At 37.5% G+C, this 24,133-nt stretch overlaps 1 protein-coding gene and 1 pseudogene across 1 annotated transcript in view; both read left to right on the top strand.

The window, feature by feature from the left end:
- The first annotated feature begins 1,972 nt into the window (after positions 1-1,972).
- Dhx36 (DEAH-box helicase 36) overlaps positions 1,973-24,133 on the top strand; it is a 45,159-nt gene continuing 22,998 nt past the window's right edge. The window contains exons 1-13 of the mRNA XM_028894529.2: positions 1,973-2,275; positions 5,224-5,348; positions 6,246-6,480; positions 9,796-9,834; positions 11,088-11,258; positions 12,505-12,584; positions 13,494-13,568; positions 13,843-14,009; positions 15,385-15,466; positions 19,584-19,724; positions 19,979-20,081; positions 20,431-20,518; positions 21,755-21,810. Coding sequence (XP_028750362.1) covers positions 2,057-2,275; positions 5,224-5,348; positions 6,246-6,480; positions 9,796-9,834; positions 11,088-11,258; positions 12,505-12,584; positions 13,494-13,568; positions 13,843-14,009; positions 15,385-15,466; positions 19,584-19,724; positions 19,979-20,081; positions 20,431-20,518; positions 21,755-21,810 — 1,581 coding nt within the window. The 5' untranslated portion in view covers positions 1,973-2,056. The remainder of the gene's footprint in view (positions 2,276-5,223; positions 5,349-6,245; positions 6,481-9,795; positions 9,835-11,087; positions 11,259-12,504; positions 12,585-13,493; positions 13,569-13,842; positions 14,010-15,384; positions 15,467-19,583; positions 19,725-19,978; positions 20,082-20,430; positions 20,519-21,754; positions 21,811-24,133) is intronic.
- Positions 19,168-19,268, top strand: LOC114710401 (annotated as a pseudogene).

The following is a 24,133-nucleotide window of genomic DNA, read 5'->3' as shown; positions in this document are numbered from 1 at the left end:
CAAGTTGATGTTCCAAATCAAAGGTACTGCATAATGTAACATGGGCTGGTGTAACAAAAACACCTTGCCTTAATTATATGCTTGATTTTAAATTAATTTTGTTTTGTTTTTGTTTTTTCGAGACAGGGTCTTTCTATGTAGCTTTGCACCTCTCCTGGAACTCAACAGGGTTTCTCTGTGTAGCTTTGTGCCTTTCCTGGAACTCACTCTGTAGCTCAGGCTGGCCTTGAACTCACAGAGATCCACCTGCCTGTGCCTCCCAAGTGCTGGGATTAAAGATGTGCACCACCACCGCCTGGCTTCAAATTCAAGTGTTGCATGATCAGAAACGTTCTTTGCTGCCAAAGTTTTCACAGCCCTGACATCCAGTTACATGACCTCGGATGGGGTTACAAACTTGAGTTTGGAAGCTGGGGCCCACAGAACATACAATGAACAAAGAGATGATTTAAGTACCATGCAGAACACAAACAACCACATTTTGGGGGATGAAATTTCATCCCACTAAGTAGAACAGCACAAAATTTAAAACATATAAATTCATTCTGTAATTTTCTACTTAACAGTTTGGGAGTATAATTGACTTTGGGTAGCCAAAACTATGGAAGGGAAGACAGAGGACAGGGTTGTACACTACCTAGAGGTAATGGAGAACAAGGACATTTATGGAGAACACAGAGACGATAAAGGCATCCTTATACTAGACAGGAGATGTAGATGTTTTGTGACAAAGTCTGTGTAGGTGTGTTGCTGACTTCTAATCTCCAGTGATGAATCAGTCTTCCCTGGCTTTTCTAGGAAGATTAGAACAAAATTCTTTGGGAGGTTCTGCCTTTTCATAATAAGAGATTTCAGGAACATCAAATGCACTTATTCAAAAATCTTTTAGGCTACAGTGGATTATTCTGTATTACTTCCTGTTAGTGTAGCATTTCTCTTTCTAAGTTAAGTATATATATTTGTACGTGTGTGTGTGTGTGTGTGTGTGTGTGTGTGTGTGTGTGTTCTTCCCTTCAAAGAAAACAACCAAGCAATTAAAAACTCATATATATCTGCCATTTTGTGGTTTTTGTTTTTGGCCAAGTAATCTTAGTCACCTTTAACTCAAAGGTCTAAACAAATTAGAGAATCTTTGGTGATAATTAAGACCTCGTGGCTCAATTACTTTATTACTTTGTAATAGGTGGCACAAAGCACTGACTAGCCTTGTTAATAAGCAGCATATGGCTTCAAATCAACTTGTGCACCTTCAACGGTGATTTACATTTCTCCAGAGTTCTGCCTTGACTCCTAAGACACATGCTTATTTTATGCTATAGGTAAGATAGTAAATACTGACCATAATTATTACTCATTATTAGATACAGGTATCCTAGGCTGGCCTCAAATTCATTATGCAGTCAAGGATGGCATTAAACTTCTGATCCCTTTGTTTCCACCTCCTGATTGCTGAGACTACAGGTCTGTATCACAACACCATTTACACCGTGTTTTGGATTGAAACCAGGGCTTCCTTCATGCCAAGCAAACACTCTTACCAACTAAGCTGACACCCCAGTTCCGGTAATGAAGATTCTTTAAAGAAGACAGATTCGCGTGTATACTTATATGACTGAAAGAGGTGCCAGGCAGTTTCTAAGACAGATGACGAACTTCTTCGGTCTTTGAGGAGAGTACACATTGGCCCATGATTTTGTTAGGTATGTATTTACTATAAACGGCTTTGCAAACAAATTCTACGTTTTACCAAAGGAATGAAAGTTCACTCAAGCTTCCACACTTTTTCAGGCTAGGTTAAAAACGCTGCCGTCCCCTCCCCGCCCTCCCCGGATCTAAGCATCCAAGGAGAACCAGTACACAAAACCTCAACCTGAGCCCCACCATCCGCCTCATCCGCTCGTGACGTCACCGGAAATGCCTGCTTGTGACACTCAACGGCCCGCCCTCTCGCGCTGGGCGCCGGAAGCAAAGCCGACGCGAATGTGCGCCCGCTTCCGGGCCCGGGCGCCATTTTCAGCGGTTGCGTTTGGCTCGGGCTGGTGCTCTTCCCGGGACAATGAGCTACGACTACCATCAGAGCTGGGGCCGCGACGCGGGGCCGCGAGGCTCCGGCCAGGGCTCTGGCGGCGGCGGTGGAGGGAGCCGGGGCCCGGGCGGCGGCGGAGGAGGCCGCGGTGGCCGGGGACGGCATCCCGGACACCTCAAGGGTCGCGAGATCGGCCTCTGGTACGCCAAGAAGCAGACGCAGAAGAACAAGGAGGCCGAGAGGCAGGAGGTATGGAGGTCGAGGTGGGGCGTGTTTGCCCGTTGCCCCCGCCGACCCGGACCCTTCGCTGGCGTTTGCTCGAGCTAGGTGCAGCCTCTGCCGAGCCTCCGGTAACGGGTGTCCGGGTGCTCGACGGGCTGCACTTCCTAACTCAAGCCATCAATGCTGCAGCCCCCGTGCATGCTCTGCTTCAGGACTTGAGGACTGGGGGTGAATGCTAAATTCAGATTCCAGCCGAAGCAGACTTTTATGAGGGATGCCACCATTTCCTTTAGAAAACTTACTGTCACTTTTAAGTTCTTTGCCTGGAGCAGCCAACAAACGCAGCCGTGCACTGTCTTAAAATGTAGAGCTTTGAGAAAAAAAAAGTAGTTTAGCTAATGGTATTAGCGTTCCAGTGAGTCACATGCTTGTCTTTTTCCTCCTCCTTTTCGTTTCTGTGTCTGAATTTTCTGTTGATTAGTAGCTCCTCTTTTAGACGGAAACTTTACGTCCTGGAAAGATGATTCTGTAGGGCAGTATTTGGCCAATCTCATCAGGGGAATTGTCAGTTTTATTTGTATCGTGAAGATCTCTAGTATAGGAAGCATCATTGTTTTTTTTTTTTTTTGAATGACCTGTTCTAATGAAATAGAAATAAATCATTGCACAGAAGCATTTGGGATGGCATTTTAGTGACGTAATGAAAAGTGCCTTTTATAATAGATAGGTAGGTAATTAAAACATAACCCATTTTATTCACTTTCCCCTTAATCATCTCGTTTTCATAGAAGCTTTCTTGGGGGCTTTTTAAATTTATCTTAATACTTTATTACATTCTTCTTTTTGGAAAAAAAGCTTTTTTTTTTAACCCTTTTTCATACGTGATTTTTGAATGCTGCTATGGGGAGCTGAACACCTTTGCAATTTAATAGGGGGAAAGAAACACCTAAACAAGTAAGTTCAATAAGTAAAAGTTATTTTTTTTTCCTTATATATGTAAAGGGTGCACTTAACTTGTGCACTGGATATTAATGCTATATAGTGCAGGTTGATCCAAGTGCTGGGATTTCATGTGTGCGTACCTCAGGGCAGGGCTTTTATTAATGGAACTGTTGATTCCAACCACATCCCCAAATTTCCATTTTAGCAAATGTCAGTGCCATTTACTCAATTGCCGGGTGGAATTGAACATTGACTTCTCATTCGTTTTGGCAAATCTGTTTGCTCTGCTTTCTTGCTTATCTCTACGACAATTATGGGTCCAACCCAGTATTTGTTTTCTTTACATGGCCTCTAAACTACTCTTTGAATTATAGTGCCTGCCCCCCCCACACCCCCCATGTTTTGTCTCTTAAAAGGGATCTTTAGATCGTTTTGTTCTTTTCTTCCCAATTTGGTCATTGAAGCCATGCTCATTGGTCTTTTCTGGGAATCATGGGAGTATGGGTTTAACATACCTCCTTGAGTTGATCATTCTGAGCTGAAGCTCTGAGTCTGATATCATGGTCTTCATTAACATTTTATTTCTGCTCTTTAAATTATTTTTCAGTTGTGTAATTCTTCCTTTCAGCACTTTCAGCTTGTTATGGTTGTATTCTAAATTTCCATTGCTTTTACATTAAAAAAAAAATAAATAAAGGCTTGTACTTAGAAAGTGAAAGTACTGCAATGGAGCCTCATCGTTCTTTCAACAGATATGTATGGAAAACTTAATTTTTATGAGCTGGTATCTTAGTCACTATGTTCATAATATGTAGTACCTAATTTATAGAGATAAGTGTACTAGGTGCCATAGACACAATCCAGTGTTATTATATAGAGAATATGGACTGTTTATTCAAATGAAAGAATCCTAAAGATAGAGTTTGATATTGGGCTGTAAGTGAGGATTTCTGGATGGCTCTGATAATGTAGAGCAGTGGTTCTCAGCCTTCCTAATGCTTTGACCCTTTAACACAGTTCCTCATGTTGTGGTGATCCCCAACCATAAAATTATTTTTGTTGCTACTTCATAACTAATTTTGTTACTGTTAGGAATCATAATATAAATGTGTGCTTTTTGATGGTCTTGGATGACCTCTGTGAAAGATTTTTTTGACTCCAAGAGGTCGTGACACATTGGTTGAGAACCACTGACCTAGAGAAATCTTTGAATAGAGTTAGCATTTGGTAGTGCAAGGGCCCATGGATATTATTGAAGTCAGGGTACATAATGAAAAGAACGCCTAGTTCTGAAGTCCACATGTGGTGTTTCTCAAACTTGAATATGCATGGGATTCACCTGATACCTTGTTAAAGTGTGTGACTGAGATGGGGCCTGAGAGAGTCTACTTGGCTAACAGGCTTCCAAATAATGCTGTGCTTACTGGTCTGTAAAATGTGCATCACTGAGAATTAGAGGAAGAGAAGGCTGGAAAAAAAAAATCAAAGGTGGAATATCTAGAGGTCGGAAGAAGAGTATATAAATTGATAGTGGCAGGCAATGCATGAGTGTCATAAAGATCTTATGAAAGCCAACTCTGGAGATGGGTGTCAAGAAATGGAAGGATGAAGAAATGGAGCATTTGCCAGCAGGTTTGTTAGGAAGAAAGAAAACTAGAACATTCACTTTAGCGGTGGGGAAATTGAAGAGATGCTTTTACTCTGTATGCTTGGTGAAGAAATTGGGCGTTAATGACATTTTATTTTCTCTTTGGGGCCTGAGAGCATAAGACAAATATGCTGTCCTTGCTGGCCATCTTTAGAGCCGATTTTATAGACATGTGTTAAGCAAAAAGGTCTAGAAGGGCACACAAAAATGTTGCCATGAATTTGGCCTAGGAAGTGAGATTAGGTTAGAGGGTCAGTGTGGGTAACTGTGACTTTCTTATATGTATTTGAATATAACATTACTTTCCTTAATTTTTCATTTTAGATGTAAAGTAATGTATGCATGTTTGTATTAACAGATACGATTTTTCTTTTTGACAAAATAGAGAGCTGTAGTACACATGGATGAACGGCGAGAAGAGCAAATTGTGCAGCTGCTGAATTCTGTCCAAGCTAAGAATGATAAAGATTCAGAAGCACAGATATCCTGGTTTGCTCCTGAGGATCATGGGTAAAATAAAATAAAAAAAATGTTCTCATAAAGAATAGCAAAAAGTAAAAAAATTTGTTATTGCATTGGCTAGACAAAGCAAAAACAAAAAAAAGACAAAGCTATCATCTTTAGTCTTTTCACTAAGTTAAATTTAGTCTTCAAGAGTCTTTTTAAGTGTGGCATGATAGATTTGAAGAAAGAAAACATTTATTTTTTTGAGACAGGATTTTTTCTGTGTGGCCCCTGGCTGTCTGGAACTCACTCTGTAGACCAGGGTAGCCTTGAACTCAGAGACTGCCTGCCTCTTCCTCCTGAGTGCTGGGATTAAAGGTGTGTTCCACTACACCTGACTCTATGAGAAAGGAAAATTTCAGATAGCATATTTCGTAAATGTCAGGAGTGGGTATTGGGTGTGAGATAATGGTATTTGTGTTTCTTACCTGTCATTTTCTGTTCCCAAAATTCTTCTATGGGGCAGGTGTATATAAAGTTAAACTGCTGCTGTTTCAGAAGGTTGCAAAAACTATATTATTTATAGGGAAAATTAGAAGTATTTTGGGGACTGTAAAATGTAGGTTTCCATTTACATCTCAGAAAGGACAGCAGGCAGAAAAAAGTTGTAAAATAAACCAAATCCTTGACACAAAAAGCAAAACAGTAGAAATGACTGCAAAAGATGAATGACTATTATGTGGGTTTTTAAGTACCTCAGGGAATTAATTTTCTGGTGATAATTCATGTAAAAATAGGGAAAAGTCTGAATGTGTTATAAGAATCTAAGCATATTTTATAATTGCATTGTATTGCTTTAGTGTTGGAGATTTTGACATATTTGGAGAATATAATGCCTTGTTTTGTTCCAGGCCCTGAGTAGCTCTTTATCTGGTTCTTTTGCTCTTTGTTGTGTGCTTATAGGTATGGTACTGAAGTGTCTAAGGAGAAAAAAATTAACTCAGAGAAGAAATTGGACAACCAGGAAAAGAAATCGCTGAACCAAGAAAAAAAGACATTTAGGATCACAGACAAATCATACATTGACCGAGATTCTGAGTACTTATTGCAAGAAAATGAACCAAATATAGGCTTAGACCAGCAATTATTGGAAGATTTACAAAAGAAAAAAATGGACCCTCGGTATATAGAGATGCAGGTAATGGAAAGCAAGTGGTGGAGAATCAGTCATTCTCAGCCCTCCCTTGAGAGAAGTGTATAGCTTGAAATCTAATAGGTCTTTTAATAAAAAACCTGGAGCCAAATATTGAGGTAAATGCTGAAAGATCAGAGAGACAAAGGAACAAACCACAGCCACCTCTTAATCTAGGACTCCTCAGCCTGAAAAGGCTTTACCTGAAAAAAGGTTCAGCTGAAAGAGCTCCAGCCGAAAAAGGCTGTTTCCTGTCTCTTCACGCCTTATATACCTTTTCCACCCAGCCATATCACTTCCTTCTTAGTGCTGGGATTAAAGGCATGTGATTCCCAAGTGGTATGCCACCACTGCCTGGCTTTGTTTCTCTCCTAAGACTGAGGGTGGATTTGAACTCAGAGATTCAGAAGGATCTCCACCTCCTGAGTGCTAGGATTAAATGTGTGTATAACCACTGCCTGGCATCTGTGTTTAGTGGCTTGTTATGTTCTCTGATCTTCGGGAAAATTTTATTAGGGTACACAGTATATCACCACAGAAGTGGGTTTATGGTTGAAAGTTAAGTGCTTGGTATGGTTGAGTGTGATTACTCAACAAGACACCTCTGTGGGAGGACTTTCTTTGGTGGCAGAGAAAAGCAGGGTGGAAATTCCATACAACCTATGGTGTTGGATCTTATTCACAGATGCATATGTGTTGAGAATGCTAAAGCCATTGGGAACCCATTTTTCTAGGCCAGTCTAGTGACAGATCCTGAGTCCAGACAAATAGAATTGTGAAGTTTCTTTCAGCTTAGGACTCCTTCCATTTATAGATGATAAAATTTAAGTTTTCAAAAGCTAGATGATCCATTTTAGTTTACCAGCATTTAAGTGTACTGCTGCAACGAGACTAAGGTTGAATGAGTTATTATTTGTGTCAGACAAACTATTTAAAGTTCCCCCTTCAGTCAAAATGTAAAATTGTATGCTTTATGGGTGTTCTAGATGTAGATGTGATAAAGTCTTCAAATGTGCATACATACATATTTAGAGAAATATCAAGGGTATTCTGGGGTCTATGTCCTATAAATATGTATTGCTATTTTTGAGAAGGCACACTATCAAATCTGTGAGAAAGTATTAACCCACTGGCTGCATTGATCAAGGTTGACTTTCCTATTAGAGTAGATTAGCTGAAGTTATCCAGGGTGCCATGAAGAGCAATATGATTTGAACACTGGTGAGACTTACAAGGTGAATTAATTCAGAATCTTTTGGTTGAAAAAACTTTTACATTATGAACAAAAAGCGGTTACTGTCTCTCTCTGCTTCTATAAGGCACAAAATTTAGATGAGTGACTATTCTAGCCTAAAAAAAAAATCTTCCTCTTTCCCTAATAAATGTTATAATACATATATTAATTTCTATTAAATTTTAGTTATATTTAAAATTCAGCTTTTTAGTTGGTGTGTGTGTGGGGGGGGGGCGGATATGTACATATAGAAGCCAGAGGGGTCAGTTTTTAGAAATCACCCACTTTGGATGTTTTGTTTTTTGAAAAAGGGTCTCCCACTCTTTTGGAGTTCATCAAGTAATCTAGGTTGGCTGGTCAGCAAGCCCAGTGATCTGCCTGTTTTTGCTTCCCTAATGCAAACACACCACAGGTGGCTCTTGTTTCAAATGTTGGTTTTGGGGATTAAACTCAGGTCTTAATGCTGGCAAGGCAAGCACTTTATCAATATATGAGTATTTCTCAATATTTATCAATAGGAGAAATCTTCGTATTCTAAAAATGTTGTGAAGATTTATTTATTAGAGAGAGAGAGAGAGAGAGAGAGAGAGAGAGAGAGAGAGAGAGAGCATGCATGTGCGTGCGCTTATGTGGTGGTGGTGGAGGTGGAGGAGGAAGCAGCAGCAGAGGTGGTGTAGTTAATGTGCTTGTGAGTGCAGGTGCCCATGGAGGCTAAAACAGGGCACTGTATTCTCTTGTGTTGGAGTGACAGGTAGCTGGTCAACAATCTGGGTGCTTGAAAAGGAATTTAGGTCCTCTGGAAGAGCAAGAAGCTTTCTTAATAGCTGAGTCATCTTTCAAACCTTACCCCTAAAAACCAGTTTAATACTTCTTGGTGATGCAGTGTGTGTGTGTGTGTGTGTGTGTGTGTGTGTGTGTGTGTGTTGTATACAGGCATGTACTTACAGAGGACAGATGTTGATGGACACTGGATTTCTTCTTCTGTCTTAATTTCTGAAACAGGGTTTCTGACTCTGAAGCACATTCATCGGAAGGGACTGTGCATTATAGTTTGCATGGCAGTGTAGTAGTTTATACATTAGGGTGGCATTTGATGACATTGTGTATTAGTATTTTTTGATATTATGAAATAATTTTTAAGTAATTTAAAAGTTGTAAAAGAAATTTTTAAGAAATATGTAGTGGCTTTATAACTTCTAACCCTAAACTCACGTTAATCCAACACATTGACTGACTTATTTATGGTACTGAAAAAAAAACCTTACCATAAGTGTGGTAATAGTGTCCTTGATTACTTAGAACAGTTCCAGTTTTAATTTGCATGTTTTAATACTAGTTTTTAAATTAAGAGTTGTTTTTCAATAAGAAGGACGTTAAAACTGCCTTGTTTCTATACTGCTGAAGATTTTTTTCATGTTACAGGATGTATCTAATTGAATATAAATTCTAGTATTTCTTAGTATGAGTATAGGGTTCCAGAATAGTTTTGAAAATTCACAAGAAAATTCACATCAATCAAATAATTTGTTCTTTTTGATATTCCACTTGCTATCTACCAAATTATAAATTTGTCAAGCTCTGTGTATTAAAACCTGTTACTTTTATATATATAAAGTCTTATCAGTGAATTCTGTGGCAACCCTATGAAATAAAACCCATGGGGTATTGATGCCCAGAAACTGACTAATAAAAATTACAGTTCTGAAATGAAGTACTAAATTTTCTATAATCATTGGACCTGCTCCAGTGCCTATTGCATTAGTAAACAGTGTATGAATTAATAGGGGAAAGAATGATGTAAAAATCATCTATGATGACCATATAGGATAGAAATAGAATAAAGCGATACAAGAATTTATAGGTTGTTACTCTATTACTAGGTGATGGGTCATGTAGCATTTTCTAACCTTGAAGTAAATGTAAAACTAACCTCTAGTAAATATTTTGTAATTAATTTTGTTTAAGTCATGGTATTTCATATATACTATAAAATAATGAAAATATTTGTCTAACACTTTTACCTATAATCTATTCTGATTATAATTTGATGATGTTTATTCTGAGAATGGTTTTTGTTTAAATTTCAGAGTTTCAGAAAAAAGCTGCCTTCATATGGAATGCAAAAGGTAAAAAATGCTTCGTGCTTTTGAATTTGATTTGTACAAAAGTTAGCCATATTTTTTTAAAAGAAGCTCCACATTGAGAAGAAATAAAAGTTACTGAACTTTCTCCCCTAGGGAAGTTAACGGAATGCTTTAGAGTTCTTAAAAAGATACAATGCAGTTTTCTGATATTTTTTCCAAAGACTGTTAAATTCTTTGAAGTTTAAAAAGTAGAATTTCCGTATGTGTCTCTAGAAGATTGTGTTGCTCTTAGCTCAAGACCAAGCATTTGAATTAAAATGAGGAACTACCAAGAATAGTGTTTTAATAGATTGGTCCCATTTCATCATACACCTCCTACATAGCATAGTACAGTCCTTTATCTGGCTCTGTCCTCCCAACCTTATTTCTTTTTCTTTGCTTTTCATAGCACTTATTGCCACCTGACTTCTCTGTGTGTCCCCTCCTAGTCTAATGTAAGTTCCTGAGTTCAGGGTCTCTTTAGTTTATTCTATATCTCTTAACTTGGAACAGCACCTGCTGATACATTGGCAACCAGGAATTATTGGTTGAATGAATTAATTACATTCCAGTACTGAGCATAGTCCTCAGTATCTGTGAGGATTGTATTTGGGTACCACAACCCTCAGATGTTCAAGTACTTTATATAAAATTGTGTTATATTTCCTTAAAAGTTATATACGTTCTTCTGTATAGTTTAAATCATCTCTAGATTACCCACAATACCTCTATATGTAACTGTGGTATAGTTATGCACTGTATTGTTTAGGGAATTATGACAAGGTGTAATAGCTTCTTCAAAAACTTTTCATCTGTGTTTTAGTTCTGTAGATGCAGAAGCTGTGGGTTTTGAGGATCAAATGTTTACCAGCTGTTTTAGTGTTTAAACTTGAAACATGTTCTCATGATATACATTGTTAGACTAGATAGGAAAAATTTAAATGTACGTTCTATATTAGAATATCTAAAATTCTTGAAGTAACAGGGTGATGGTTTTGTTAATACAGTGAATTGTTAGTATGAACAATATTAGTATGTACCTAAATTTTTTAAAATGTTATTTCCTCTAAGATTTTCCTAGATACATAATTTATTATTATGTATAATTTATTATTATGCACAATTTATTATTATTAATAGATTATGCCATAATCTATTTGTCTTTACTTACCTTCAGTTGGAGAGAACTTTAAATATTTTTTTTGAGACTTAAGTCAGTATGTGCTGTTCTTCACTTATTTTCTCTTTTGAATTAGGAGCTGGTGAATTTAATCAATAACCATCAGGTAACAGTAGTAAGTGGTGAAACCGGCTGTGGCAAAACCACTCAGGTCACGCAGTTCATCTTGGATGACTACATTGAGAGAGGAAAAGGCTCTGCCTGCAGAATCGTGTGTACGCAACCAAGAAGAATTAGTGCTATTTCAGTAAGTACACTCTCACTTGTGAACATTCTCTCTCTCTCTAAGGAATTGTGATTGAACTTAACTGGCTTTTAAGGTTTGCACTGTCTTTATTATACTTAGGAATTGTCCTTAGGAGAGCAGATGCTTAATTGGCAAATACTTGATAATGAATACCTAAAGAATGGGTGACGTCTTCTTCATCAATAGTAGATGCTCACGAACTCAAATAGTTCCAATACAAATCTAAACACTGAAAAGCCAATGAAATGTTTTTAGAACTGACGAGATGCTGAAACAGTCTTCTTCAAAGCTGCTTTAACTTCTGCCATTAGGCTTATTCAGTGTTCATTCAGTGGTCTGTTCCCTCAGCGTTTAAAGACATGAATAGTGGTGAAATGGGAAGCCTTGTTTTGTATTTGAAGTTACAGTTCTATTGACTGAGTTTTGAATGAAGCTCCTCAGAGGAAGCACTAATGTGAAAATAAAACATTGTTTCAGATGTCCCTTTTGTTGTCCTAGTGATTTAGCATAGATAATCTGTTAGCCCAACATTGCAGGAAGTGATAGAAGTCAGTAGTGATTATAATTAAATTTCACTTCAGCCTTTGAAAACAACCAGCTAAGGACCAGGAGTTAGACACCAGTCTCAGCTACACATAAAAGAACGATAAATAGAAGAATAAATAGAAATTATCAATGTGTTCTTCATTTCAAATTACAATTTTCAAGTTTGGACTGCGGTCTCCAACTATTGTAGATAAGTCTAAAAGAAAGTAGTTAGTCAGAGAATCTCATGAAAAGATGTTTTAGAAATAGTGATGAACGAGAAAGAATTTGGTCTTAAAGATCTTTCTACAGATAAATGAGAAATAAACAAAAGAAGCTGGTAGTATACCATGCTCAAAGAAAACACCACATGGTTTATGTACGTCAGACATTACTAAGGGTCTAGTTTCTAATCTCATTTGAAAGTCAAATACTTTTTAATTTTTATAATAATTTGTTTTTCCAAGACAGGGTTTCTCTGTTTCTCTGTGTAGCATTGGAGCCTGGCCTGGATCTCTCACTCTGTAGACCAGGCTGGCCTCACACTCACAGAGATCCGCCTGCCTCTGCCTCCTGAGTGCTGGGATTAAAGGTGTGTGCCACCATTGCCTGGCCTTAGATACTGTTTAACAACTTAAGATTTTCATGACAGTTAAGTGCATTTGTCTGAAGGAATTTGTATTTTATTTACAATAATTAAAAATTGTGTTTTCAATTAAAGGTTGCTGAGAGAGTAGCCGCCGAAAGGGCCGAGTCTTGTGGCAATGGTAATAGCACTGGATACCAGATTCGTCTCCAGAGGTAAACAGTGTTCACTTTGGTTCTCTTTTTGTATACAGGTAGATTTTAGTGAAACATTGGATGAGTTTTTCCCACCTCTTTTATGTTGATTCTTGTTATTAGAATTGACACTTTACATGTTTTAAATTATATTTATTTGTGTGTGTATGTGTGAGAGAGAGAGAGATGACAACTTACAGGAGTCAGTTCTATCTTCCATATAGATCTTGGGGATTGAACTAGGGTCTGCAGCCTTGAAGGCAAGGTCCACAGGCCCTTTCATAAGTTTTTGAAGGACAAGCGAGCAGAATTAATTGAGAAGTAAAGAACCTGTTCCTTGTAGGTGGTAGAAGATTAGAAAATGAGCTCCCCTAGAATTAATGTTTAAAGCAGTTTCAGTATTAGTTGGCTTGCTCTCATAAACTCATGTTTGAACCCTGGTACTTACCATTTTAAACATGTGCTTTCACATTAAGGAATGATTAGAAATAGTGTTTTAATAGTGGATCATTATTCCAGTTAAATGAACTGGTGTCTTACACCTTTTGATACCACTTGTCTTCTGTTTGATAGATTCTATTTATTGATATGTATGTCATTAACTCTATTATCGGTCTCTTCTGAATTTCTTTGGTCCTTTCCTAGGACTCAAGTTGCTTGATCTGTAAATAAATGCACAGAATTCTGTTTACCAAACTAGAAACTTAGGGTCCATAAGTTCATTCAGTCTTTGAATGTTAAAGGTTATACCTGTAAAAAAAAATAATTTTAATATCAAAGTAAACTTAAGAGTAATATTTCCTATTACTTCATTGTGGTAGATGCTGTTATAACTAAAAAAATAAGTATAAAGATTTTTCTCAAACTTTTGTGGAACTCAGTACTTAGAAAACAAAACCAAGAATTAATAACTTGTATCTTTGTTCACAGTCGGTTGCCAAGGAAACAGGGTTCTATCTTATATTGCACAACAGGAATCATTCTTCAGTGGCTCCAGTCAGACTCGTGAGTATTTTTCAGTAAAGAAATAAAAAGTATTAGCAAGGAACTGAGTATGCTAGCTTAAGCGTGTAACCCCAGCATTTGAGAGATGAAAGCAGGAGGCTCAGAAATTCAAGTCCAGCCTTGGCTATAGGAGACTTTCTCACCCCTTCCCAAAGTTACATAAACACAAACACTTCACAGATAGCCTAAGATATAAGTATTAAACAGGGCTGTGTTGTTAAAAAGGTTGTTTTCAGTTTTCAGCTCAGTTACACATTTCACACTTGTCTTGTAGGCGTTTGTCCAGTGTTAGCCATATTGTGCTTGATGAAATTCATGAAAGGAATCTACAGTCAGATGTTTTAATGACTGTTATTAAAGATCTTCTCAATTTTCGATCTGACCTGAAAGTAATACTGATGAGTGCAACGTTGAATGCTGAGAAATTTTCAGAATATTTTGGTGAGTAAAATTTGATAATTATGCTAGAAGAGGTATCAGAAAATCAGTATATTTAACTTCAAAGCAAAATACACACACACACACACACACACAGTATTGGATATAATAAAATTGGTTGTCTACTAATTTATTGTATTTTAACTGTGTTTTCTAGTTTCCTAGATAAAAGACCCAAGCCTGTTTTTTTAAATGGTAGCATCATTTCTCTCCCACTATGCAGATAGCTAGTTTCTTATTGTTGTCACCAGACAGTGAAATAGCATCATTAAAATCAAACCACAGGAATGAAAATTTTTATAACCTTTTTTTTTATTTTTTTAATTTTTTTTTGCTGTGCATGCAGACCTTCTGTAGCATTTATGTACTGCCACAGGCTAGGTTGACAGTTTGCTAATGAGATCAGTGCTCATTTAGCGATTTCAGTGTGCCGGGTAGTAGTTAGCAGTCCGTCTTCACTATTTCTTGTAAAATCTTACAGGTAGGTACTGGTATTGCTTCAGTTTTGCAAATGACAATGCAGCCTCAGAACTTTTAAATAACTTACCCAAGGTTGTATAATTAACAGGGATTATCATTGTGTAAGTAACAAAGATTCTGAAACTAGATTTGACTGCTTGGAAAAGTATATTCTGTAGAATTACTCTTCAGTGTCTTTTCTCCTTATAATAATAACAGAAATATTTGGGGGAAGGACAAGAAATTGAAATATGGTATTAGAATACTTAATTATTTTCAATTTTTAAAAATGCCTGTAAAATACATCCCAGTTCATTCTTCATAGTATTATGATATAGTTGGGGAAGGTATTGTCTTTCTGATTGTTAATAAGGCACCTAGACTTGATATGACTAACACAGTTTTATGCAGGTGAGATACAGTGCAGGGACAGTAGCTCAGGCCCTCTGACCTCTGGTGCTGCTTGGTGTTTGTTTATTGTGTGCTTGATTTGCTTGTAATCAGAGACAAATAGCACTTCAGTGGCAGAGATAATCTGTTAGTGAGCTTAATATGGAAGCTGTTTAATAGTTAATTTGTTCCTGTTTTAACTTTCTATAAACTCCGTCAGTAAAATTAGGATTCATCAGTTTTCAATCTTGGGTAATAGATTTTTTTAATATATTTTGAGTTAAATGTAAAATGGCTCTATTTAGTATTCAATTTTTAGAATTATGAGCACTTTATACAGCTTGTAGTAAAATATCGATTAAAACTAGATTTTTTTTTTCTTCTTTTTTTAAGTTGAGTGGGAGAAGTAGATGTAGTGCAGAATTGTTCCTTGGGTTAAGAATATTGTGCTTTCTTAGTTGTAATGTGTTGATTTTAATTTTGAACATTGAATACAAAGTCATGATTATGTTTTTATCTACCATTATAGGTAACTGTCCAATGATACATATACCTGGTTTTACTTTTCCAGTTGTGGAATATCTTTTGGAAGATATCATTGAAAAAATAAGGTAAACATTAGGTGGTAAAATCAGTTAAAAAATACTAATATATCACTTTTCTCATGTCAGATTTATTCTTATAATTCATCATTGACAGAATCCTCCTAAATCCATTCATCATGGATTACTAAACTAGGCTGCAAATGAAAATAACTTGATGTCTTAAAAAATCCAGATTTGTCCTTCATCCTCTCTATTTTACTTAATGATATTTCCAAGTATGGGTAGGTAGCCAGGAACTGGTGTTTTTAGAGGTCCTTGAGCAGCAAGGTCTGGTTATCTGTCTGCACTGCCTGACCCTCTCTTCTGTTCCCCAGCCTGGTTCTTTTCTTTCTAGCTTCTGTTGCCCACCTTTTAAACAAGGCTTCCTACTGTGGTTCTTGTGCTTGTCCCAGGTGGTTTGTTGTTGTTTGTTTCTTTTCAACAAGGTCTTGCTAGATAGCCTTGGCTAGCCTGGAATTTACCATGTGGACCAGGCTAGCCTCGAACTCAGATTGTCTTGCCTTACCTCTTCAGTGCTGGGATTAAAGGTATCTGATACCATGCCCGAATATTTCCAGTTTTTAATATTTCATTGTATAATCTTGTCTGTTTGTCTGACCATAGTTCTGTATTTTCTCTTGTCTGATTACTGTAGCTTCGAGACTATAGCACTTCTAAACTCTAAATCAGTTCTTTAACCAGGAGCATTCCCATAAGACACCTTACATCCAGAGTTTTCAAGCCAAATCCATTGTCTTACATTTGTTTACTGCCAGCTTTCCACCAGCACAAGGAAAACAGTGTGTCTTGCCAAGGATATCTTATGCTTAATGATAGTCTTCTACCTAGTTTTCTAGATTGTAAATCTGAAAGGATAGTCTTTATCAAGCTCTGTGGCAATAACTTACTTTCTGTGCTGAGTGACCAGCTTATGCCACATTTTTACCTCCTCCCTGACACAGCCAGCTTCTGTGAGCCTTACCCTGATGTTTTCTCATTCTTCTGTACAAGTGGTTTACTGTCAACTCTGTTGGACTTACGCTTGGGTGTTAGGACACTTTCTACTTTCTCTTCACAAATCTTTTCATGTGAATTCTTCCTCTCCCCAAGAGACATCTTTGCACTTGAAACTTCTCTGAAAAAGTGAGTAGGTTGTATACCAGAGTGCCTCCACTAGTGTACTTTTCATTGCATTTCAGTAGTGACTGAGAACCAGTACCAGCCTGGAAGCTGCCAGCAGTGTCCTTTAGCAAGCTGAACAAAATTGTATGTGTTCGTTAATGCGAAAAGGCGAGGAAAGCCCAGGCTCCCAAATGCTTACTCAGCCTACAGCCCTTTACCGTTTGGCTCTCTTTAGTATCATTTCCTTGTGTCGTCTCCTGTAGTTTACTAGATGTGCTACTCCTGTCAGCCACTCAAGGCCTCTCTTCATGACCTTTTACTTAGTTTGTGCTGCTGCTTTCAGACCCCATTGGACACCTTTGTAGTTTTATCTGCACATTCCTCGTGTCTCCCACTTTCTAACACTTAGGTATGCTGTCGTGACTATAGTGTGTATTTGCCTCTTGCAGAAGATTTTTAAGTTTTTAAAGTCAAGGATTTTGTCTTACTCATCTAGGTAACTTGTACATCACAGTGCCTAGCTTATAATACACACATGAAACATTTGTAAATTTTTTTGAAGACTTTATAGCCCACTTGTTAATTAAAACTAAAATAGTGGGAAAGAAAGAGCAAAGATCTACAGTTTATTTTACATGGAGAGAAGTCAGCTAAACCTTGGCTAGACATTTATTTAACATATACATTAAACCTGTACTTCACATTAAAGAAAAGGGGAAGACTTGGTATGTATACACCCTTTCATTTTGTGTCTTGATGGGGTAAAGCTGTTATATAAAGTCTGGGAAGTAATGTGTAAGAAATGAGATGCCATATTGTGAGTAGATTAGACAGATGAGGGAAATAGTGAAAGTTGGTAGGAAGGAAGGAGAGTATATTCTAGAGGGAGGAAGGAATGTTCTAAAGGAGAGACAGAACACAGTGGTCTGTGTTTCGGGTTTATAGTTGGCCATAAACTTTTTATGTGTTTAATTCTACTTTCAATTCCTTGCTCTCTACTTACTTACTTTTTTTTTTAAGGTATCTTTTTTTTTTTTTTTTTTAAATTCAATGTTTATGAATGCTCTTATCTAAATATTTGCCTTTATGCCAGAAGAGGGCATCAATCCTACTATAGATGGTTGTGAGCCACCATGTCCTTGCTGGGACTTGAACTCAGGACCTCTGGAAGAGCAGCCAGTGTTCTTAACTGTTGAGCCATCTCTCCAGCCTGCTGTCTACTTTCTATCATGCTGTATTTAGCAGTTACGTTGTAAGATATACACAACAAACAGCTTGACAATGTTAAAATGATGGAGTATTGGCAATCTCCATTTCATAATGAATTGCTTTCTTATGCTTGCTGGAAGACAGCAAAAGATGGAGGAACTCTAGGAAAGGGGACTGGTGCAATAAGAAGAAGGTTTTCATACAGTTCCTATCCCCTGCCTAGCTTCAGGATGTGGGGAGCTGAAGGAGAATGGTCTTTTGGGTAGAAATTTTTGTCAGAAGCTCCGGCTGCCTCCCTCCTTGAGAAGGAAGCACAGCAGGAAAATTGGAATAAAGAAATACAGGTGAAGAATAGGACAGAATGTGGGGGTTGTGAGTGTACTGTGAGTGACTACGGGGTAGTTGAAGCTTACCTCTGATTGTTTGAAGTCACTGGAAAGGGAATCTCTGCTTATGCTTCTAGTCAGGATCTTTGTCAGTGTCACCTTCCCATACCTCAAGTTGGCGCCTTTTATGTATTAAAGACTTAGGGAGACTCTGGCCAATGGTACTGAATAGGAAAGGTGATTTCCACATTTTGGTATTTACTATATGCCAGGCACATAATAACTTTTTAGATTCTCGTGCTACTATTATGGTAAGAATATGGACTGCGCAAGTGTATGACTAAAGCCTGGAAGGTTAATACCTTCTGCAAGATCACAACTAGTTAGTGGTGGATCTGTGACATGATTTCCATCTGACTCCACTCACCCTCTCCATTCCATCTAGATGCTATCCTCTGAACTCTGAGAGCCTTTGGGGTTAAAGTAGCCTCAGTTTTCCTTTGCCTCTTTCCACCCTTTGTTTCTCAGAGCTCACAAGACAAGTGAATAATTCTTGGACACATGTACTTGCTCTGTTTTGAAAACTCACTATAGCACCATGGTGTCACTATAGCATGAGACAGGACAGATACAACCTACATGCTACTTCTGGGGCTCCCCTTCACTGTAACTGTGACAGCAGAACTGTGCCGTTTCTAAGATGAATCTGATACTCCTGAAGTTACTAATTCAAATCCTTGGGTTGAAATCATACTGCTAACATTTAGGAGTCTTTTTTTTTTTTTTTTTTTTTTTTTTGGTTTTTTCCGAGACAGGGTTTCTCTGTGTAGCTTTGCGCCTTTCCTGGAACTCACTTGGTAGCCCAGGCTGGCCTCGAACTCACAGAGATCCGCCTGCCTCTGCCTCCCGAGTGCTGGGATTAAAGGCGTGCGCCACCACCGCCCGGCCTAGGAGTCTTATTTTATATGCTCTACAAAGTATCTTATGTGAAGTTTGGTTTAGAAAAACTTTCAAAGTAAGTCCAAGTTACTCATTAAGTCTTAATTTGGACCTTCAATTAAAAAAACTTATGTGCTCGCTTCGGCAGCACATATACTAAAATTGGAACGATACAGAGAAGATAGCATGCTGCGAAGGATGATACGCAAATTCGTGAAGCGTTCCATATTTTTAAAAAAAAAAAAAAAAAACTTATTTTGGAGCAAACTTAAAATTGAAGATAAAAGTTAACTCAGAAATCATTTTTCATTTAGATTGTTTAGATGGCATATAGATCTCATGTGCTTTAGTAGGGAGTACTTTTTATCTTAAATGTGAAGTTTTAGATATTAACACTTTTAAGTTAATATTTTGGGCAGCATTTGCTGTAAAGTATAGTGAAGATACTCTTTGGAATCTGGCTTGAAATCTCCAGTGTAAAAAATCAGTTATACTTACAGCCATACCGTTTGAAATGTGGGAAGATGCATAATACTTTTTTATTTTAGATATGTTCCAGAACAAAAAGAACGTAGATCCCAGTTCAAGAGGGGTTTCATGCAGGGTCATGTAAATAGACAAGAAAAAGAAGAAAAAGAGGCAATCTATAAAGAACGCTGGCCAGTTTATATAAAGGAGCTGCGGACAAGGTAAGTGTGTGCTCGAGGCAAGAACACAGTGGCTGGATGACTGAACTGAGAATGTACTTGAAGGGAGAGAATCTCATTCCAGCTCAACATGCTGATTTGGCTTACCTGTTATTTATCGTCCCAATAGTTTTAATTTTCTCTTTTCTATAGATTGTTTGGTCCTATGCAGACTGAGTTAACTTTAAGGTTTTATAGGTTATTAAGCCACAGAAAACTTACCAAGCATTTCATGACTTTCTGTGTAATCTTGGTAGATACTCTGCAAGTACCGTAGATGTTTTGGAAAGGATGGATGATGATAAAGTTGATCTGAATTTGATTGCTGCCCTTATTCGATACATTGTTTTGGAAGAAGAGGTTAGTTTTGTTTAGTTTTTCTTCAAGTAATGCAGTTTTTAATTTTATTAACATATCAAAGCCATGAAAAACTCACTTTCCTAAATGCTTTTTGAAAAGTGGACTGGAAGGAAATCTCAAAATACCATATTTAGGCATTTAACTTATATAAAGAAAAGACTAAACAAATTATCTCTGGATTTTAAATCTTGAGCTTTTAATGGACTCTATATTCATTTAAATAGTAACTAAAATTCAAAGCTACTTTAATTTTAGTGAGGATTTAGTGTGCATAGAATTGATTGTAAGTAATTATTGATGTTGTGATTATTGATGTGGTCCTCTTAATAGTGATTTCCTGTCTATATAGGATGGTGCAATACTGGTTTTTCTACCAGGCTGGGACAATATCAGCACTTTACATGATCTCTTGATGTCACAAGTGATGTTTAAATCAGGTACTAAATAAATGTATTATAATTCCAAGATTGCTGCTTGAATTCATGTAGTGTGTGTTATCCTCTCTCCCTTTTTTGTTTTGTTTTGTTTGTTTGTTTGTTTGTTTGTTTCTTTTTTTTTTTTTTTGAGACAGGGTTTCTCTGTGTAGCTTTGCGCCCTTCCTGGAACTTGCTTTGGAGACCAGGCTGGCCTCGAACTGACAGAGATCCACCTGCCTCTGCCTCCCGAGTGCTGGGATTAAAGGTGTATGCCACCACCGCCCGGCTCCTCTCTCCCTTTTTAATTTGAAGAAATAGGTACTAATGGCACTATGCTAGTATAGGATTTTGAAGGTCTAAGGCCTGTTGGGTTTTTTACTTTAAGTTGAATGTTTTCTAGAAGTTCTGAGTCATAAGTGAAGATGGGACACATTGTGAAGCTTTTTAGTTTATTTTGTTTTGTTTTGTTTTGTTTTTTTGTTTTTCAAGATAGGGTTTCACTGTGTAGTTTTGGTCCTGGATCTTGCTCTGTAGACCAGGCTGTTCTCGAACTCACAGAGATCCGCCTAGCTCTGCCTCCCAAGTGCTGGGATTAAAGGCATGTGCCGCAACCACCCGGCTTGTGAAGCTTTTAGTTTTATGAGAGTATTATTTTACCCCTTCCTTAGTAAGATTGAACTTTAAAATTAAAATATTGGTATTTAGGGACTTGCAATTTTACCCCCTCTCATTGGAGGTTTTATTAATAGTCCAGATAGAATTAATGGCCTTTTATGGATGTGATTTAGAAAGATGACTCCCCCCACTGAGAATTCTAAGAATTTGGGCAGGGGCTCAGTGGTTAAGAATGCTTGCTGCTCTTCCAGAGAATCTAAGTTCAGTTCCCACCACTCCACATCAGCTGGCTGACAGCTGCCTGTAACTCCAGTTTCAGGGCACCCAGCTTAGTCTTCTGGCCTTCACAGGCACCTGTACATGTGGCATATACACACAGAGAGATGTATACATATTAATAGAAAAAAATTGTTTTAATCTTGAAAAGAATTGATAAGCAATCAATATAAAATAGATTAACAAAGTAAAATGTTAACTGGAACTCATTGGAGCACTCAGAAAACTATTGTAGAAAAACTTAGGTTGACTGTATGTAGAATTATAAATTAAGAACTGTGAGATTCAGCAGCTGAATTTATTGTTCTGCACATGTGCCATATGTGTTTAATGGAGCTTTAATTTAATTTACTTTTTAATTTTCAGATAAGTTTCTTATTATACCTTTACATTCACTGATGCCTACAGTAAACCAGACACAGGTATGTTCTTAAATTTGTTTTCAGTCTCGGATTGAGGCAAACTTTACAACTACTTACTGTGTTTTGTTTATTTTTTGAAATTAAAATGTACTTACATTGTTTTCCCCCCTCCCCTTTCCTTCCTCCAACCCTTCCTGTATGTCTGTACATACATTCTTAAATATATAAATATGACCTGCTGAGTCCCTAGAATGTTGCTTATATGTATGTGATTTTTAGAGCTGACTGCTTGGTATGGTAATCAACTGGTGTGCTCTTCCCTGAGGAAAGCTATTTCTCCTGCACTCAGTGTTACTTAGGTGCCCATTGTAGTTCTCTTTCTAGGGTTGAGGCCTTTCCCCTTTCGATGATAGCATATCTGTTGACGTTGTCCTTGATCAGGTCTTGTTTGGGCAGTCATGATGATGAGACTCGATAGGTGTAGCTTCTCTGACATTTCTAGGAGATGAAATTTCACAGCAAACTTTCCGTTCCTTTGGCTCTTACAATCTTTCCATCCCATCTTCTGCTATGTCCTCTGAGCCTTCGGGTGCAAGAGTTGCCTTGTAGATGGAACAGTTAGGACTGTGCAAAACACAGTCTCTTGTTTTCTGCCTTTTCATTGGTTATGGCTTTTGGTAACAGTCTCTGTTGCAAATAAATGTTTCTTTGATGAGTAGTGAGGCATATTGTAACACAAATCCTAATTGGTCTTAATAATAAAAACCCAGAGTCAGATATCATGGTGAAAGCTGAAAGATCAGAGAAGCAGAGCAGCCACCTACTAGAGACATTTCTTACCTCTACCAAATCCTCAGCCTGAAAGGGAGGCAAGATCCTGTCTCCACAAATACTCAGACTAAATGTAATGAGCTCCTGTCTCCTACCTTATATTCCTCTCTCCACCCAGCCATATCACTTCCTATCCACACCTCCCTAGTGCCATGATTAAAGGCCTGAGATCCTAATTGAAGGAATTAAAGGTGTGTACCACCATTACCTGGCCTCTATGGCTAACTAGTGGCTAGTTCCACACTCTGATCTTCAGGCAAGCTTTATTTGTTAAAGCACAAACAAAGTAGCAGCATATCCTATAGTTATCTATGGGAATAAGGGTAAATATTTAGAATGTAGTTCAGAATTATACTGGTTTAATAAGGTGGTAGTTATAGCTTTTCTTCCATATGATCCATGACCTCACTGTTTCTGGATATTTGGCTAGGTTAGGTTTCCAGTAGCAGGCATGCTTTACCTATTGTTGATCATTTATTAAGTCCATTTAGAGTACTGTTTGTTGGTTACTACCAAGGTATGCCACACTGGTCACTATTTCAGTTTCATAAGCATCATAGCTGGGAAGAACTATTGGTTTCTTTCCTCCCTTGGAAGCTTGATGGTGCTTTCTGGTACCGAGAAAGGTAGTTGTCAGGGAGGAGGCTTTCAGGTCCGAACCAGCTGTAATCCTCTGGGTTATGTGTCTGAAGTACATTGTGTCTTCAGCAATAGGAACTTCAGTCTTTGAGAGACAGCCAAGGGCAATAGCAGTAGCCTGTATTTGGTGTATGTGTCAGGGAGTCTCTTAGACAGCCCTGATCTGACCAGCAACTCAAAACAAAAAGGGGTTTTCTAATATCTGGTGTTGAAGTTTTCATTAGATAGTCTATGGCTCTTGGAGGGGGGGATATTGTCATCTCATATTATAAAATTTAAACTAAATGTTTTCACAGACTTAACTGTATTTATTATATGTTATTTACCTTAAAAAACACTTTAAAGTTGTGATCCATGTTAAAAAATACTTTATAAAGAATCATTTCTTTGGAGAATGGTTTACAAAAACTTAACTAGGATAAATTACCAATCAGATTAGTTTGTTAGTGTTAGGAATGTTTAAAGAATGGTTTCATCAGTAACTTGTTTAGATTTCCTTAATCAAGAAAAAAGTATGTAAATATCACTAAAAAACTCAACCTAGAAATTACTGTGACATAGTTTGAGACATGGTGTTTGAGATTTTGACTTATCACAATTAGTATAGTAACAGGAGATTACCTGTTTTACCAATAATATATTGCAGCTGTTCTGGCTCTGTCAGATCCAGGGTATTCTTAGTGAGAATAATAGTTTCTGATACTACGGTGTCTTCAGACCTTAGTAGAATGAAGTGAAATGAATCAGAATCTATCTTTCTTTTCTTCTAATTTTCTAATTTTTTTAAAATAAGAAAATACTATGACTCTTTCAAGCTGTTTGATGATAACTTTGATAGAAGATTCAGCCTGTTGTATAAGAAAAAGAATGCTATGTAGTGGAAGAGAATGGGGAAGAATGAACTTTTATTATT

Source organism: Peromyscus leucopus, chromosome 6 (genome assembly GCF_004664715.2).
Source record: "Peromyscus leucopus breed LL Stock chromosome 6, UCI_PerLeu_2.1, whole genome shotgun sequence".
Lineage (NCBI taxonomy): Eukaryota > Metazoa > Chordata > Mammalia > Rodentia > Cricetidae > Peromyscus > Peromyscus leucopus.
The sequence above is the reverse complement of the archived record's forward strand: the minus strand, read 5'-3'. Positions and strand labels throughout refer to the sequence as shown.